The 19,299-nt window shown below is 41.8% G+C and overlaps 1 protein-coding gene across 5 annotated transcripts in view; it reads right to left on the bottom strand.

Moving 5' to 3' along the window:
- RPS6KA2 (ribosomal protein S6 kinase A2) overlaps positions 1-19,299 on the bottom strand; it is a 318,108-nt gene that overhangs the window by 106,898 nt on the left and 191,911 nt on the right. For all 5 annotated transcript variants that reach the window (XR_005933002.1, XM_030022665.2, XM_030022667.1 and 2 more), the window contains one exon: positions 2,280-2,396. Coding sequence is in view for 4 of the 5 variants with exons in the window: in XM_030022665.2 (XP_029878525.1) it covers positions 2,280-2,396 (117 nt within the window). In the remaining variant the exon portion in view is untranslated. The remainder of the gene's footprint in view (positions 1-2,279; positions 2,397-19,299) is intronic.

The raw sequence follows: 19,299 nt of genomic DNA, 5'->3' as shown, positions 1-19,299 counted from the left end.
TATCTTATCTGCTATGTAATCTTGCAAAGCTTTTGCTACCCGTATTGCCATAAAAAGCAAAATTATCAATTTAAGTTACTAGTCACTAATCAGCTGTTCCCTGTAGCACGGGATAGGGCACTTGTCTGCATTCCCTCCAAAACAGATGAGTCAAGAACACTGTGTACTGTTTTAGAGGACATCACAACAATCATCAAACCAAAAAGGAAACAGAACAAATGAAAATGCATTGTACTGCAAAATGATGTTGTCCTTCTGATTATTCTTAAAGGGAAAGTTACATTGTTCTTGAAACCACCAAGTGGGCCTGGAGTGCTTACTTGACTGGTTGTATTAGCTATGCTATACTGGTTTGCCAGAACAGCACAGGTATGCGGCTGGAGGTGACTTTCAATTTTCTAGTTTGGTATGCATGCAAACACCTCAGGTTATTAATACCTGAACTAGCAAAACTCCCTTAGCTGGAGCAATGGATTTATCACCCAAATCCCAGCCTAGAAAGCTAAGCGAGTGCTGTGACTTTCAAGAGTGCTGAGAGCGCTTCCTCTGACACCAAAGGCATCTTCTCTAATCCTGCAAGAAATTATTTAGGCCTCAGGTGAAGAACTTGAAAACAAACCGGTTTGCATCCCCAGAGACTTACAGATTTGAACCATTAGCTCAAATTTTCATCAAAGTGATGAAAATTTAGGTGGTTGGGGACTTCCCAAGCAGACTTCCCTCCCCTGCGTCTTCGCTGCTCTGGGGAGTTTACTGACCTGTTTCACATAAGATATGGAAAGTGATTTGTAATTACACACAGCTCCAAGCAGCTATGATGTCCACACTCACACTCTGATCCCCAGAAATCAGATCTCCTTTTGGGAAGTGGTGGCAGAGACTAGGCATTTCACTTATAAAATGCCTAAAGCTAGAAGGCCAACTTAGACAGTTAATAATGAAATACATCAGTACAATCTAAGACAGCCAGTGAACCACTTTTAAACTCTTTACTGCCTGAATCTGAAAAATGGCCATTCTGCCTCTGTTACTTTTGCAAAAGAGATTTTCTACTCTTGTTCTTCTCCTTCTTGTACTGAGCCATACAGTAAATCTAATTTGGAGTTGTTTGATTTTTTACATTTCTGTAATATTTAAAACTCAAATATCATTACTGTGCTCTCAAGAAATTCTCTAGATCAAAACTTGGTAGTGAATGCTAACTTTCCTGATATCTCTCATCTCAGGGAACTTCTAATAGACTTCTAATAGACTTGCTTATCAATATAATTCTTGAATACTCAGGAAGTTGATAAATACTCTCAATATAGCTTCTTTCAGGAATCAAACTGAAGGCCCTGGATTCACTGTCAGGGTGCTCAGCTTTGGGCTGAGTACCTCGGCAACTTTTAGGTATAAGTCAGTTCTTCACATTAGCCAGAATGATTCACCATTGAATTGAAGGCTAGGAAATATTTTTTTAAAACTCCACAAAATAATATACTTAAAATTATAAGGACTTCCATGCCTGGTTTAAATTAGGCTGACTATTCCACAGGTTTCAAAGTCTTATTTATTTAAACCACGGAAAGAGTTTAAGACTGAATTGACTCCTACCTTTTTCTCTCCATCTTTCCTTCCTATTCTCATTTCCAGCTGACACATCCTGCTGAAGAAGACTCGTCTTTGGGATTAAGAAAAGCCTTGGACTTATGATAAAAATGTTGTTTCTCCACAAATTAGCTTGTGGTCATACAGGTAGGGGTTTTTTCCCCCCATGCTCTTGCCACGATTGCTCTTTTCAGCACCGGGGTTTGTCTCCAGGATCCTCTCAGCAAAGTGTACGGGCCTTTGAGTGTGAGCTGAAGAGCAGTCTGGGGCTTGGGAAAGTGCTTGAGATCCCGTTCGCCCTCACTGGGAATTGGGCAGCTAACTTCTTTAAGCCTTTGAATGTTCCCATTTACATCCTCCAACTAAGCAGCACTCACCTCCCTGGTGGGTAGGTCAGAAAGAGGGAGGGGGGTCTAATTTTATAAACAGCGATGCTCACTAAGGCTCACTTGTGCTCATTAGTCCAGGTCCAGAGCCATAAGCACTATTTCCTAAATTGTTTTATATACAGGAAGCCAGCTAAACAGACAAAAGTGTTATTAAAATGAAGACAGAAGGGGTTTGGGCTTGCTTGTCTGCCTTTATAATATCATTTATATACGGACAATGTTACCACCATAAATGAACTCAGAGAAAGGACACGACATTTTCAATGTTGCTCTAGGTGATTAGATGGCATTAAAAATTACCTTTCCATATGAACCTTGTCCTAATACTTTCAGCAGCTCAAACTGAGAAGGATCTGCTTTTTCAAAACCTTCCTTCACATGATGACTGATGTCTATTTCCTTCACGATACCTTCTTCCTGCAAAGGAAACAACAAAACCCAAAATCCCCAAATCAGAGCTGTTATCCTAAGGAAACATATTGTTTATTAAAATCTCATCTTCTGTGCTGCTACAATCATGTATGAAATTTTGAAAATAGAAACAAATGCTTGTCCAAATATTCCACGTGCCTGTTACTGGCTGGGGATGGTAATGGCAGGACATCCAGCCCTGCTGCTTCTGTTTATTGACCCTCAAAGGTATGACTGGTTAAAGATAGAGTATGCAAGCTGAAACACAAAAATACACCGCAGAGCTTGGTGTGCCCATCACAGACCTTGCTAGCACAGTGGCATGTACTCAAATCTGTACTACAGAAGCTCCAGCACACTTCTCTCCACATCCTTTCTCATTCTTCCTCAAAGCATCATTTAAATCCACCTCAAAAAGCTCCCTTAGTCTTAAGCAGCAATTCTTCTTATGAGTAGGCAATAAAGAAAAAGCACTGCTAAAGGCAGCTCTCCCTAGTTACCTCAAAGAATGGAAAGTTACTACTGGTAACCTTCTAAATAGAAAACAAATTAATGGTTTAGGTGTGAAAATGGCGGGGGGGGGGGGGGAGGAAGAATGACACATACTTTCTTGCTTGCAGGAACTAGCTTGAAAAGCTTTGCATTTTCCAGGTCCTTTTGTTAAAGTATTTCCACTGTCAATAGAAGTACATTCCTCAAAGACACCTGTTGAACTAGGACTTTTATCTTACAAGCTGTGACATATGGCATTTGTTTTAGCTTTTTTTTTTTTTTTTTATGTTATTATGGCATGTTCCTCTAAAAAGAGAGCGACTGGGTCATGTGAGACCCAGAGGGACTACACAGAGTTTGCGGCAACCCAGAAAGTCATTGAGCTGAAAAGAAACCTCAAGACAAGACCTGCTCTTCAAGGACACAGCAGTGAGGAAAGATAATGTTTACACACCTTTTTATTTCTGTAGTGTTTTGTACACCTACATTTGAGCTTTTTTTCTATTCAAACTACTTGTTTTAACTTCTCTACACTAAAACGTGGATTTTAAGTACAAAACCTTTTTGTTTCATCTCCCAGGTCGAAGGGATTTACTCATTTAGGAATAGGTTTGAACATTTCTGCACCCAGCAGAAAAAATTAGAATCTCATAAACATTATTTTTATATGGGATTTCCCCGCAATTATCCTTTTTCCCCAAGAAAATATCTTGATAAAACCTGGAAATATAACATTTGTTTCACATTCTTAAAAATTAATGTGGAGAAAACAGAAATAACATCCTAAAATGAAAATGCATTCACAAAAACATTTGACCAATACATGTTCATTTACTAAACGAGAATAAATTTGATTCCCCTCTCCTCCAGAAAAATTGCTATCACTTTCTACCAGCTGTAATTCGTCTGATGCATGGCTAGCATTACCCAGATCGCTCTCTATAGTGTGGCTTCATCCCTCTTCTTCCCTACCCTGCCTTTTTACACTCATGTGCTTTGGAACAGGGACTATATCCTTTTCTTGGTTTGGAAAGCTTCCTTCCTCTACTTTGTGCATGGTACCAGAATCATGGAAAATAATAACCATCTAACAGCAACTCGTTTTTCTGATCCTAATTCCTCTAGTTTAGGGTTTGCCTGAAAGGAAACGCTTGAAACCAATGACCAGTTTTCCCAGAGAGATTTGAAAGTTTTGTAAGTACATAACTGCCAGCATCTCTCCTCCTGTTTTTCTGGCTTTAATTGCTGTGGAAGACAGAATATCTTTCTGATATTAAAAATATACTTTTTTTTTCAATTTTTTCTAGGTGAGAAAAACCATAGTAAACCAATACAAACTCAATACACCGTATTAGCTGTTTCCTAAGGAAACCTACGAGCTGTTGTCAAAGGCTCCACCAAGTTCTGAAGCGATGGCCTTTCATACCGAGGGACACGCATCTTTAGGTAAACTGCCTGCAGCTGAGAGACTTGCACGCCGGTAAGAACATTATTTTGAGCTTAGCCCACCCTGCCCCATGACAGCTGAGGTACCGTACCTGGAGTGCAGGGCTCACCACCCACCTTGTTCAGTGGTTACTCGCTAAGGCTAAAAATGACTCCCCGTGGAGTCAGGCTCCTGAGTCACCTCCGCACCCGACCTCGTACGCTTGGGAGTGCGCTCTCCACTGAGGGCTTGGGAGGATTGGCTTCTGCACCCAGCCTCTGTGTGTGTGGACACCCCCCTGACAACTACCCTATGATGAAAAAACTGCATGACGTTCTCTCAGGTCGGTGCAGCTTGAGGGCACCTAGTCACCATTCCCCGCTTTTGCCCATCTCTGTTTTGCGCAGAAGCACGGCACAGCAAGGACCATCCGCTGCAACCAGGGGAAGCAGGATGTGAATCCGAATTTTGAAACGGATTCGGGAGACGAAGCTCTGCAAAAGAGAAACTAAGCCCAACTTTATGTACACCCGATATCTTCCTCAGATTATACTTCTCCTTCGAGCTGACACCTTGATCTCAAAACCCGTGGATGAGATCTGCTGCAAACAGCAAACCCCTTTTGAATTCAGTTAGACTGTATTTCAGCCTGAACCATGAAGTCATTTCAGCTACATTTGCAAGTTTAAATGATGAGTTTCAATTTGCCCATTCATATTAGTCATCAAAGTCACAGGCCTACAACCTTAAGCATATTTCTCATTGTGTTATTAAATTTAATATAACCTCTTTAGGTTCATAAAATGTGTTCGGTTACGGGAATATATTGGAAGTATTAAAGTGATGATAATTCAGCTTGCTGGAAGAATGCTTATAAAAATTCTAGTGTTCCCAGAGAATAGCATAATTAATTCATAACTTGCAATAAAAATAACACTTTAATTACACGCATCTTTAATTAAAATCTCAGAGAAATATTATTTAAAAAGAATGGGACCAAATACAAGGCCTAGCAGTGTTTATCAGACAAGCACAGAGTTTAAAGATGAAAAAAAACCCGTTAGATTATGTGATTTCATAGAACTATAAAAACATTGGTTAGAAGGGGCTTCTAGGGGTCATCTAGTCCAACACTGCTGCCCAAAATATCACTGACGCTTGATCAGACTGGCTGGTTTTTGTCCACTGTGGACAAACAATGAGGCTTGAGCCGCTTCCTACAAAAGATTATTCTCTTTCAATTTGCCTAGCTCAGAAATGCCCACAGTCATGTCAAACTGCCCGCTCCATGGGTCCTTAGGAGGAAGCAGGATATTTTTCTAGGAAGGCTGGATTTCCTGTGGATTTCCTGTGGTCTCCTCACTAGAAAGGGGCAGCAAAGCAGCACTGAAGAAAAGCATGCCAGACGTCTCTTTTTTCACCAATTGTCACTACAGTGGCGTTACTTGCGAGCCGTCCAAAAGGCGGATAGTGTTTTAGCTGGTATGACAAATCCACTTCCCACTGGAGCAGAAAGCCAAACTGTCAGTACTTGAGACTGAAGATGGACACAGCCCCTTAAAGGAAATATACGCTGATGTGTTTGCACACATGCATCCATTTGCCTTGCATGTATTTCTATATTCTTATTACTTATTTTGCTGCATGAATTCTGGAATGACTTCTGTTTGTTTGCTTTGCCTTACTAGAAAAAAAAAAAAAAAACCCAAACCAACAATTTCACGGTTTCCTTTTAATATTCTTACTTGAGATTTTTCCCCTATCATTTATGTCTTTTGGAGTCTCCCTGTAATAACTAATAGGGAATGTGGCATAATTTTTCTCAGGTACTGATAATCAGAGTGAAACCCAAACTATGAGAGCACAAGCATTATGGGCAGATCTCCCAACTATTTTTGTTCTGAGTTGCATCTTAGGGACTTCTCTAACATGGATTTTTTTCACTGGTCGAGCAAGTGCAGCTTATCTGCAGTAGGAATTTGCATAACAACAATAAAACTGAGGCAAGAGATTCACAATACAGACGAAGCCTGCACGCTGAAGAAGCTGTTTTGATGGAGAGGATTGCACTCTAGAAAAAAGCACGAGCCAACTTCCAAAATGGTTTTGATCAGTGGAGTTGGTGGAGTCAAAAAACGAACATTCCACAGTTTGGTCTTGCAACAGCTGTGCACAGCAGCCCAGGCTCTCGCTCCCTGCTGACTTGTCCCGACACTGCATTAGCAGGAATGCTTGACTCGATGAAGCTTAATCTTTTGTAAACTTCCCTAAATATTTATGTTTGCACAAACAGCATCATCCTGTGACAAAAGAGAGATGGATGCCCTTGGCAGCTTGAAGAAAGCACACGGTTGAGCAGCACAGACTAGGGGAGGGAGGGCGATGAACTGGAGACATGATGAAAGAGGACTGGAGAGTGCTGCTCTGTGCTAATACAAAAAAGACCTATTCAGGGCCTGATTCTATATTGCATTATTCACTCAAAGGCTTCCCCCAAGCCCCCCAGGATGGCAGAAGTTTTGGACACACAAGTAACTCAGTATTTGAACGGAAAGGCCATTTTTGATCTCCTTTCCTTTGGGACGTAGGGGAAGAGAGCCTCTGCTGTTGCCCTGTGACCGTGGATGGCACAGACATATCTGTTTTGGCCCTTCCCGGCGGCAGCTGCTCCCTATAGCACTGATCCCAGCTCACTTCCAAGATTTCCTCATGCAGACCTTGGAGGAAGAGAGGCACTAATGCTCGGTGGCTGCTGGAGAGCAACCACAGAAAACTCTTCCAACCGCCACAGTACTTCCCGACTCACTGCCACGTGTCTGCGTCGGATCGGGCAGCGCAGGGGTACGGGCCAGGGAATGGGGTACAAGAAGTCAGGCAAAAGGGCGGCCCCTCCTGGAGAGTAGCAATTTTCTCTTCAGCTTCACAGCCTCTTATCTTGCCTGCTCCACAGCCTCTCAGCAAACATTATGGAAAGAATACCTCCCACAAAAGTGAGAGGTTTAAGCCCTTTTGGAGTCTTGTGTGGCTCCTCCCCAACAGGTTCCTGAAGGAGCAGAGCTCAGGTCATCCTCAAATCCAGAGACCACGTTAATTGTGCCCAATATTTTTCAAGCACGTGCAAGAACTTCCCTCACCAAGACTCCCTGAAATGGCCTGAAACATCTGGAGAGGGAGTCACTCCAGAATCAGCTACTTTTAGTGATGGACAATTTTATGCAACCATATCACACGAGAAGAAGTTATGGTGCTAATGTAAGATGATTATTATTTTGCAAAATCAGTAAGACAGATTTCTTATTTTTATTCCTTGCCTGGCCATCTCCCCAGTTGCACAGGCTCAAGACTGCATGCAGGTATGGCCGTAAAAGGTAAGCTTCATTTTCCAATAAAAATATATGCAGTTTTGATGTGCAAGTTCTCCAGTCTTCAGATCTGTTGGGCTTGCATGCTTTAGGGCCTGAGGTCAATGAAGAAATGAATGAAAATGTGGCAAGAGGAAATAAGAAATAATGGTAACTCTAAAGAGAATTTACTGTTGAGAGAATCGTTTTTCATCCACAGCATATGCTCAAGATAGAGACTTCATTTTGTTACCGGTCTTGCCATTTGGCAGGTTACCACCTAATATAAACCCAAATCACAACTATTTAACTTCCAAGTATCACACGCAACACAACATTCCAAAATAATATGGTTCACTAGGAAAGCACGTTTAAAACTCTGATGTGGGAATAGTTAGGACAGGATATGTGTGATAAAGATGAGGCCAGGTTTCCACCTCTGTTTCACAGGTTCTAATCTGGCTCAACCCATAGGAGAGTAATTTTTGTCAAGACATAATAGGCTATTCAAATGCTGCCTAGCGCAGGAAATGAATTGCTGGCCTGTGTTCAGTTTTTTGAGGACAAGTATCCATATTAAAAAAAAATGTATAGGAGCATTTTCATTAGCCTCTTCCCAAACTAGTCTCCAGCAGCTGCAGTAAAAATTCAGAAAGAAAGCTTCCATTTTAAATGGTTTGTAATCCAAGTTCTGGCTTCTGTTGTGGTCTGGAAAGATGTACACTGAGCAATAATACCATAAATGTGTCTGGTTGTTTCGTCCTCTACTATCAAATTAACATTTGCTTTAGCAACAATGAATTGGACTTACTGAGCCCTTAGAGAAGCATGTGGAACCCACAGTGAATTCACTGGATGCTGTGCGAGGCCTGTATTTGGCTTTCAAGCATAAGGTCACCTACCTTCTGAAAAGGTCATATAGAGTTAAGTAATACACAATAATTCTGAGAGAGATTGGGATTTCTTTTCCAAACCTTTCACAAGTGTAAATAGAAAGTGTTATCTTAGATATGGAATTCCACCAAGCAGGTCAAAACTTAGTGGAAAACAAAAACCTTAGAGCAATTTCTGTGGAGTGCAACGCTATCAGTCCCTGTTAAATTCAGCAGACCTTTTTCCAAAGAGAACACCTATTACACTCTCTTTAGCACTTCTCTCCAGCTCTAACTTTTTATCCCACATTTTTTCTTTCTTCTCCCTAATGCATGACTCTACAGCTGAGGTTCAGCTGAAATCAAAACAAACTAAATGTGAAGAGAGGAATCACAGAGAGCAAAGGCAGCAAATACAATCTGCTGGATAGACTGGTGAAGTTCGTGACTTGGAGGTTTGAGTATCTGGGAGATCTTTGATGAATCACTTAGGGTTGGATTCAGCTAAATAAATGCAAGTATTTATAGTGCAGGAGACAATGTTTTGAACTAATTGTCTAGTCTTACTTTGCAGTCAATAGAGAGAAGCAGGCACTTCATGATTAAAAGAGATTAGATGAAGTCACATCCTAAAAGTGCACATTTCTCTCTGCTGAGTACGAAGAAAGCCTAAGATGACTTGCTGAGATGGGGGCTTCTGCAGTTGTATGAATTCATGTTTACTGTAAAATTTTGAAAAACACTTAAATAGAGTAGTATCGTGGCCAGATTTTTAATGGCATTACAAGAGAGATGTTCACTGATACATGCCATGGAAATTTTAACAGAACTTCTGTTGAACTTAAGTATTTTTCAAAAGAACTTAGATACTTGAAACATCCAGGCACTTAAGAATTACTCTAAGGTGTTGGGAGTAATCCAGCTATCAGGATTTTGGAGCTCTGGTAAATTAGGCATTATTTCTACTTCCTCCCCAACCTGAAAAATAGGGATAGTTGCTTTTTGCTATCTCGTGGGAATACCGTGAGAATTAACATAGAAAAAAAAAATGTGAAATTATCTCATACTGCAATAAAACCATCTGAAATATATCCAGTAATACATGACATCAGGTGGCCTACAACCGGATTCTCCTTTAGCTCAGATTGAGACATCTTGGTCTTGAAGATTGGTGCTCTTTATCTGATGACTATAGTGTCTTTACAGACTCAGTTCCTGACTAGGACAAATATGTACAACACAATGCCTGTGAAGATGCATGAGGAGAACCATCTTCCTACTCAAAGTGCAGATATACATGAAGTAGAGGGAGATGCCAACTCTTGATCTAACTTTCAAATCTGGACCCAAATCATGAGCCAGGGTAACTCTAAATTTTATGTTAATTCTGGTGCAAACTGCAATGGTTTATGTGGAGTGGTGAGTAGAAAGAGCTCATAAAAAACCTGTTGAAGCAAGGGGTTAAAAAAAGCAGAACAAAAGCAGAACCATCTGGTCACAAAAAAATACAAACAGTTGGCCAGCCTTACTCATACAGCAGCACTCTACAAATACTCAAACACATTTGTGAACTTTAACAGAAACAGTCTCAAAATGAGTTACACCATTACGGGACAAAGAACTCCACTATATTGCTCTAAGCTACGATAAGTAAGAGCAGGAACATTTTCATCAACATCCTACTTGGCATGGTTTACAGGTGTGCCTTTGGCCTCTACATCTCAGAAGAGCTGTACGGTCCACTACTGATTGTTTCTCCTGGTGAACAGGCAAAAGAAGAACACTTGCTGCTCATTCCCCAAGGAACTAACTGCAAGTAAGTCTGGATCCAGCGCCTAGACGAAATTCTTGTTACTCCTAGAAGGATAAGCATTCTTGTTTCCTTCGGATGACGCTATGTCACGACTAAACAGGGTTATGCAGACTACGCGCAATAGTAGGGGACAGTCTACATCGCTGCATTTAAGAAAAAGCATATTCACTTCATACAGAAGCCTTTCCTATTTTACCCTCCCCTACGTCTCAAGTCCTGCTCCCAGGTCAGTAACGTGCCCTGGGCGCTCTGGTGTGAACCACTCGCAACCTCTCCGTGAGTGGTTTGGGTGGCTCCCGCCGGAGACCCTCCCGGGGGACCACTGCCGCCCGCCGCTGCAGCCCGCTCCCCAGAGCTGCCGGGCGGCCGCTGCGGAACGCCAGCACTCGCAGGGAAGCCCTAACGTGACGGTCCGAATGTGACGGCAGCCCGTCGTTCGTGCGCTTCTGTTACAGGGTACAGACAGCCCCCGTACACCTCTGTGTCCCAGCTTGCCACCTGTGAAATGCGAGTGAGGCCGTCTTCCTTCTTCATGGGGTTACTGGAGTATGAGGGCACTGCAGAGACTAGGAAATGCTCACATACTATCATATTAGGCTCAGATAAGGCAGCATGCAGACAAAAATTTGGGATACTATTCAAGAAATAGAAATACTTACGAAAGGGCTCCAGTTCCCTTATTGCTGTGCTTAGCTGCTTCACAGACTAGAAAAAAAAGCGCCTGATGTTTTACTAGTACGTTTGAGTGTGAAATAAAAACTCCAGCTGCGCTAGGAAGATAAACTGCTTAAGCAAAACATATTTTGCCATTTCCTCACCGTTTCTCAAGTGATCCAAATAAAACACTGCTCACCATAGCACTGTAAATGGCACCACAGCACAGTAATTAGAAAATACTGTAACAAAGCCCTGGTGCATTTGCATGGTGATTTTAAAGAACTGAATCATCTTTAATATGCATATTAAAGGAAAAATATCAGGTTTCATCTGGAAATGTGAGGCAGAGTGGGCAAAAGGCTGTAATAAGAGATAATCACATTACTGAAGTGTTGGATTAGTCAGTTGAGGAAAAATACCAGTCTGCTGTTTACAAATCACTCGTAGCGTTTGGTAATTATCATTTTCTCTCCGAGAGGAATACTAGCCTGCTAGCACATTTTGCGTCCTCCCGTTAATTAAATTAAGCATCAGCTAAACGTTCAGCCAGCTTGTACTTCACAAACTGGAAGACTGTTGCCATTATGTTAGGAAAAAGCACGTTGTGATGAAGTTCATTATCTCGGTGGCATTTTACAGGCAGAGTATTAATAGGGAAATGGACTAATGTGAGGTCATTATGGAATCAAGGCAAACACAAATTAGTTTTAATGCTACTGTTCACAGCTTGGAGCGTCAGTGAAGGCACTGAAGGAGACAGGGTGATGGAGCTGAATCAGGCAGAGAGAAGACTGCAAAAGGGAAATTTTACAGAGAAAAAAGACAAGATTTAGCAACAACACTGGACAGAGGAAGAAGAGGTGGAGAGCAGAGAGAAAAGGGGGTATCAAAAAGGACACCGGACTTACAGGACAACGGCAACTGTCGTTTGTGCCTATGCCAACAGAGCAGTAAACAGAGAAGACTGGGAGAAAATCATCTGGACTTTACAAACTATCATAACTATCATATTAAACAACTCGAAATGCAACTTTTCTCCCTTTTATGCAGCAGCTTAATCCCATTTAAATACCTAGCCATCTCCCTGCGCTGAGGAGAGAGAGTGCAGGCATGCATGTACATACTGGAGCGATCCGATGGGGAAGCTGGTAAGCAGCCCTGGTACGCTCAGAACTGCTCCCAAAAGAAAGGGTGAGAGCGTGACGGGGAGCAGCTAAGGGCCCTGCGGGTCCAGTCTTACCCAGTAACTCAACTGGGCTGCCAAAACACAAGTGAATGCTGTGGATCCAGGCTCTGCTTATTTATGTAGACTCAGGCTTTAATTCTTTAACTTATACAAAAAGCACACACATAAAATAAAATAAAGTTACACAAAGTACCTGACAATACCTCATCTCAAGCTGGGCTCCAGTTTCATGGACAAATATTTAACAAGGGGTACTAGAACAGCATATTTATCTCTTCAGCTATGTGCTTTATTACATCCATGGCTAAGATGCAGGTCATTATTTGCAGAAGTACGTATTTCAGTGCCTAAGGATTGTTACTATGCACAAATACCTGTCTAAACAGATTTTCTGCAGTCTACTGGAAATCTGGCCCAGGAAAAGGCTCATCACATTTTGTGATTTTGTGAACTACTAAGAAGGCTCTAGTTTAGTTCATGTCCCTCAAAGATTCACACGGTGGATCTCCAAGGAACAAACTGCTAACTGATTATCACACATTCTCTTTTCTCTGAAGGGAAAAATTGTTTACAATTACAATGTTATACAGTACTAAACAGAAGCATATATTATGTATATACACTGCACTGAAAAGATGTGTATTTTAGGAATGAGAATAAACAAAATGCAGAAAATCCATCTGGATGCAAAGAAACACCTTTGTAACGTTGTTTGGAAGACTGCCTCATTTCAAAGAGGTCAAACTGCTGCACCAGTCCTGCCCTTTTGCAGCAATTTCCAACGTATAATGTGTTTTTGTATAACAAAAGTACTTGCGGTAAGTTTGATGGTTCTCAGCTGACTGGGATCTTGATGAGCTTATCACTAGAGCTTTACAGCTGCAAAAATCAAAACCTTTGCATATAACATTGTAACCCCAAATTCCTAAATACCACCAGACAATTTTTTTTAATTTTAATTATTATTTATAAAACAACTATATAGAAGTGTGGAAAAGAGCCATTAAATGAACATGCTCAAATACAGAAATGGATCAACAACGGTTCAGCCAAAGCTGATCCACAGCCTACTGAAGTCTGCAAGGATTTCCAGAGTAGGATTCATCCAAACATATGTCTCTCTCTGAGGTAGCTGTCTAAACTTCTGTACAGCTGACAGAGAAAGGGGTGCCTTCAGGCTTTGATTTGTATTAGACAAAAGCAGGCCTCTAAAACAGGACTTAGTAAATGTGTCCCTTTCTGCTGACTGTAAAGGAAAGCTATGCTGATGTGTTCAGATAGAGATTAATTCTCCCTTCCCACGTCCCTCAGTGACTCCTTTAGCATCAGATGGAGCACATGCGCTTTTCAAAAGATGTACGCTGCATTTTACTGGATATTTCCAGGTCAGCCTTTGATCGACCCACCTTTTTCACTATGGGTTTTCTACAGTCTCCAACAGACAATGTGAGACGCTCCCATCTTTCCGGCCTGACGGATACTTGCACCAACTATCGCAACATCCTTCTGCAGGGATGTTCTTACCCTGCCTGGATACTGCTGTGATCTGCCACCAGGAATCACAGAAATCAAGGCTCTTCTCGGACATAAAACTGGAAGCAAAACCACAATGCTGTGTCAGACATCATGCCAAACTTTCACACCAGGGAAAGCTTCAATAAATATGAGAAAACGCCAGTTTCTTCAGCCTCTTAATTCAAAATACATTTTACTCTTTAGCACAATCCTTGCAGTATTTGGCCCATTAGATCCCCTGACACGACTTAGAAGGCTGCCAAGACAACTTAAAACCGAGTGCAATCACAGTGCTCACCACCACGTGCCTGCAGACTGCGAGACGTGGCTGTCAGCTGCCCTGCAGCCTTTTTACTCTGTCGCAGCCGCGTAAAGGGATGTTTACATCAAGTGCTCTTGGTTCTCATCTTCAGGCACTTTATTCACAAAAGCCCTATTGAAAGCAAAGGTACATGATGACGAAGGAAGGAAGTGGAAAGGAGCTCTTTTTGTTTAATCCATTTCTGTGCAGAAGCCTCTGCGGTCTTAAAGTATTGAGGATACCAGTTTTAGAGCAAATTCACCGCTCTAGCCTCCATTCTGCAAGGTTTTTTTTAATGTATATGCAAACATGCAGAAGGTCAAACTGAGATTACCGAGTTCCTGCCAGGTATTTTTCATCGACCTGTGGCTATTTCAATATTTTCCTGTTCTGGCTGAAAACTGTTATAACAAATCGACATGGCATCTTAACAGGTAGAGGTTTTTTTAAAAATAAAAGATGATCCAAATAGTTTCACTGAAAATTATGATTGGCCTAGACTCATACACATTTTCCTGACAACGTACGGCACATCTTCAGAGTGAAATCATGACACAGAGAGATTTACTGTGAAACTCAATGGTTCTGTGTCATAAGCAGCAAACCCAGAGCCCTGATCTGTTCAGGCCTGCCAGCCTTGGCAGATATGTGGGACAGACTCCTGGCCCATTAAGCCAATCCAATCCCAAAGGATAAGTGGACTCGGCAGTCCCCTTTACTGCACACTGTAAAAGGACAAGGTGGAGAGAGAAGACCAACCTGTATCTACTGTCCTACCTACCAAACAGGCAGATTTGCTCATACGTGATTACAGAACTACACCTACAAAAAGACCAGAGCACAGATAAAGATCATTATTATCTTTGAGCCATCAACAGCAAGGTGCAGAGTACAACTTCATGACCTCTCCCATAAGTGTATCCCCAACGAGCTGGAGGAGTTAAAGGCTACTGTACAGTAAACTGTGCAAGATTGTTCCTATGCTCAGAGCAGCCACAAAGCTGTTTGGGACTCCTGGAAGAGGCTCACCTTCCATTCAGAGAAAACTGAATGGGCACAGACTAAAGCAGTTCTTCCTATTCTACTTTTAACGTTCATTTCAAATACAGCTTCAGTTAGTAACCTGAACAAAGACAAATGAACAGTAAAATACAATGCATAATCCAATTTTTTAATATCAAGCTAATGAAAGAAAAATGCTTTCTGATGTTCTATATGGTGGATGCTATCACACTGATAGTCAAAATCACCAGCTGGCTCCACTGGACTGCGATGCCAGTGAAATCCTTAATGCAGCTGGGAGACAAAATACTGAAGAAGAAACGGATGCAACAGTATAATTACTGAGCTTTTTTTTGCCACGTCAAAAAATCGGAAGCCCACTTGAACCCAGTAATCCTGTACGAAACACAGGATACCAAGCAACGGCTACTCCTGTTCCGTTACAGATAAGGCATTTATTGTGCTCCTCAGTGAATCCTAGGCAATTATGTCTGCAGTAGATTATAGCCTTTATACTGAGTCTTACTTTATGACCCTAGCCAACTAACCATATCTGCACCACTTGTTACTATATTAATGTTTTATAAATAACAGCCTAAAGACATCTGAATGGTAAGTGAAGTAATTCAATCAATCAGTAACAGGAAGCTAAAATTGATATTGTGGACAAAGGAAAACTAGACAATAAAATCAGAAGATGACAAGTGAAAGCCGAAGAGGAAAGCTGAAACCACACAAAAGTTTTACTTCAAAGAAGTGTTTAATCTAACACACAACTCCAGCACTCATTTGTTTTCCCCGTTTGCCCTGTCATAAACAATGAGCAATGCCACAGTTTTTCCAAGAAGACATGGGAGGTAAAGTTTCTGTAATTTAAGCCAATACTGTAAAGAAAAAAAATCTTTAATGTAAAACACAGCGAAAAGCTGATTATGAATTTGCCACAAATTTTGCATTGTTTATATTCTTCAAGTTATTTACATTTAAAACAGTTCTTTTTCATCGCTACACAGCAGGCTCCCACTGTGCCAAAGCAGAGTTCCAGTTTGCTTTGTTAAAGACTCAGTTTTCTCAAAAACATTATTTTTGGACTGTGTTTTTTCTGATTGGTTTTCAATGTTCAAAATGTTTCTTTACCCACAAAGGCTGAGTAAATTGACATCTGCTATCCTTGAACTTTATCCAGACCTTATAACTGAGACTTTTGGTACAGGACAATATCAAAATCTTTACTCCTCATAAAACTCCTTATGCTTGTGAAGATACACGTGAATGTCATCAGTGAGTTCGCATTAAGCTATGTTACTGGATCCATCTGAAAAGAAAAGTAACATAAGAACTACAGCCCTGCACAGCTGCAATATCTAAACTTCCAGTTATATGAAGTAGTAAGTAAAGCTGGGTGACACATAACACTGCTGTGTAAATAGTCTTCATTTGGAAGTAAGAGTAAAGATAAGTAAAAATTCGCATCAGCTTCTCATTTCCGTAACTACTTCTATGCCAACGAGCTGTAACTGCGTGTTTTAAGGACACTGAAGGTTGATTAGGTGCATTTATAACTAAGATTCCTGGAACTGCAGAGAGCAGAAGAGCAATCTAAGCCATTTTTCTCACATACTGAAAATGGAACCAGCCTTTTGTACACAGGCTGCGAGTTGACCCAGGGCGATGTAGACCGAACATGAGAAGTATTATAGGAAACACATATTACTTCCAATTCTTAACAAGAAAAAAATATATGATATATGTATACATGTATATACTGGGTTTCATCTGGAGGAAAATCAGAAGAAAATTATTTTTATTTTTTATAAAAGTTCATCTAAAGACCTAAGGAATCCATCACATACTAAATGGTGCGTATCAGCCAAGTTAGCTACTGAACGCCTCTCGCTCAGCAGTCACCAATGAAAAGCACACCATTCCTTGCAGTATTTTCTTCACCAACAAACAAGCAAACCAGGTTCCTCCTCCCTGCCCTACCTGAAAACCTCCTGCCTTCCTTCCAGTCATCCCATCTCAAAAATTTGGGTTGTAAGCTGAGCCTGGGAGAGTGCCGAGCGGAGCAGCAGGTCTGGGCTGGGCGGGAGCCGGGGTGGGATGCAGGTCCCCAGGAGCCGTGCCAGCATCAGGAAGGGCACAACGGGGAGATGAGCGGAGCAGCCGCCCCTCAGCCCGCTGGCAGCTCCCCAACCCCGCAGAGGCATTGCCTCAAATAGGCCTCCAGCTGCTCTGCGCTCGGGAAGTTGTAACCAGCCTCTCCAATCCCGGCTTGAAACCGAGCCGCAGGCGAGCGAGGTTGCGGCTCACGTAACGCGTACCACCCCAGAGAAGCAGCATTAACGAAAGGAGCCAGGACGCGCTGTTAATTGCGGTCAGCTCTGGGAGAGACGTCAGGCAAAACACATGGGGCACGTTCCAGCAGCACGGCCTCGAAGCGATGACGGAAGGGTTCGGGTTGTGAAGAGTCACACTAAACGAAGCTGACGTAATCCCCCAGCCCGCCGCAGCCGCGCGCCTGTTCAACGCTGCAGGGTGATCCCTGGGCTATTATAAATGCCACAGAAATCCTGAGCAAAGGCAACAAACAGGTTTGTAACCCCCATGAACGCTGCAGGCGGGTACCAGGGCAGCTCTCAAACTTGGTCTTGGAACCACCTCCCAGCCCACTCTGGGACTTGGGGAAAACCAGTTACACTGCTGGCCTAAACTGGGGCCGTTCCCCACCTTCTAATCCGTGCACGGAAACCGCAAGCCCTAAACCAAGCCTGTTATAATGTCCACCTACACTAATTAGCTGATTATGCGAGACTAGAGACATGCACCCAACCTAAATTATGGATAAAGTCAGGAGCAATAAACCTAATCACAGCATGAAAGATTCAGGTTAGACATCAGGAAAAGCCTTCCCTGGCAAGGGCAGAGAAACACCGGAACAGATGCCACTTAACATGTAACCAGCTTGTACCCTATCTCCCTTCAACTGCCTCCTTTTTATTTTATCCTATCTGATATTTCACTTTTGTGGGTGGGTTTCAAGTGCCCACAGTGCGTGCACACAGCTGTAAATACAACAAATACTATTAACAAATGGTGGCTATTACAAGATTTATAGCAGATGTTCAGGATCCACCTCACGAATATAGGGCCCAGATCTAAAAAACCCCTCACTTTATTAATAGGCATAATTCTGATTTATACTGTTAGCTCCATCACCAGCAATGTAAGTAGATGTTTGAGAAGAAACTGCTCTTGTAATAGTTTTGCAGGATCAGGCCCTAAAAACAGAGGATGCAGATGGTGAACACAAGATGCACACAGAGTGAAAACAACTCTCGCTTTCCACTGTGGCAGAATGCCAGTTAGTTAGAGCCTGCTGATGATGGTACAAGAAGAGGAGGAACTGTCATGCATATGTGCCAAATTTACTCATTTAAAAAGTGAATTGGGCATCACCGTCTGTTGCAGCTAATCAACAAAATGAGACAAGTGGGGCAACAAATTATGCCCCTTTTAATCAACTAGCACTGTCACCTCCTTTGTAAACAGGGAGAGTTTCTAAATTTGTTTTTGGTAAGTTTCAAGCAGTAAAAGAAGATGGAAACATCCTGTTAACAAATTACTGGCTCAATTCAAAGACCATCAAAGGACTCTCTACAGACTTTAGGTCAGGATCAAAATGCATAAATAGCATCATTCCATGAAGGACAGTTGAGCACGAAGAGAAGATTTGTCACTTGGGTTTTTAAAAGTTATTTGAGAAAAGAATAAATTATTAGAACCTGATCGTGGATTTCCAACAGCGTGACAACACTATATTGATCAAAGCATAAAGGTTTGAAGAGTTATGCCTTTATTTTACTTGCTGCTTGGCTGCATCAGTCAAGACAAGTGTTGTAGATAGTGTTGTATTATCTCACCTCTTGTTGTAAAAAGGAGTAGAAGGAAAACCCGGAATTCCACTAGCTTATCTCCCTTCAGAATGCAAGTCTTCTCTGAAAAAGATAAATCCCACCGACTTTTTCTGTATTCAGACAGTGGCACCTGGACCACGTACTCCAGATGTGAAAGTATGCAGGGGGGAAATCCCAGTGCTCCTGATACACCATCCCAGCCAGAAGAGCTCCAGCACTATACCCATTCATATTTTAGCACTCCTCAGTGTGAAAGAGCTCAGTTCCAGAATATAATGCTACACAAAGAGCAACCATAAACAAACTGGATTCAAAATAATCCCTGGAAGTGACCTACATATTGAAAGAAAGTTTTCCTAAAGTGATACAGGTCTGAACACATGATCG

The sequence above is a fragment of the Aquila chrysaetos genome, chromosome 8 (genome assembly GCF_900496995.4).
Source record: "Aquila chrysaetos chrysaetos chromosome 8, bAquChr1.4, whole genome shotgun sequence".
Lineage (NCBI taxonomy): Eukaryota > Metazoa > Chordata > Aves > Accipitriformes > Accipitridae > Aquila > Aquila chrysaetos.
The sequence above is the reverse complement of the archived record's forward strand: the minus strand, read 5'-3'. Positions and strand labels throughout refer to the sequence as shown.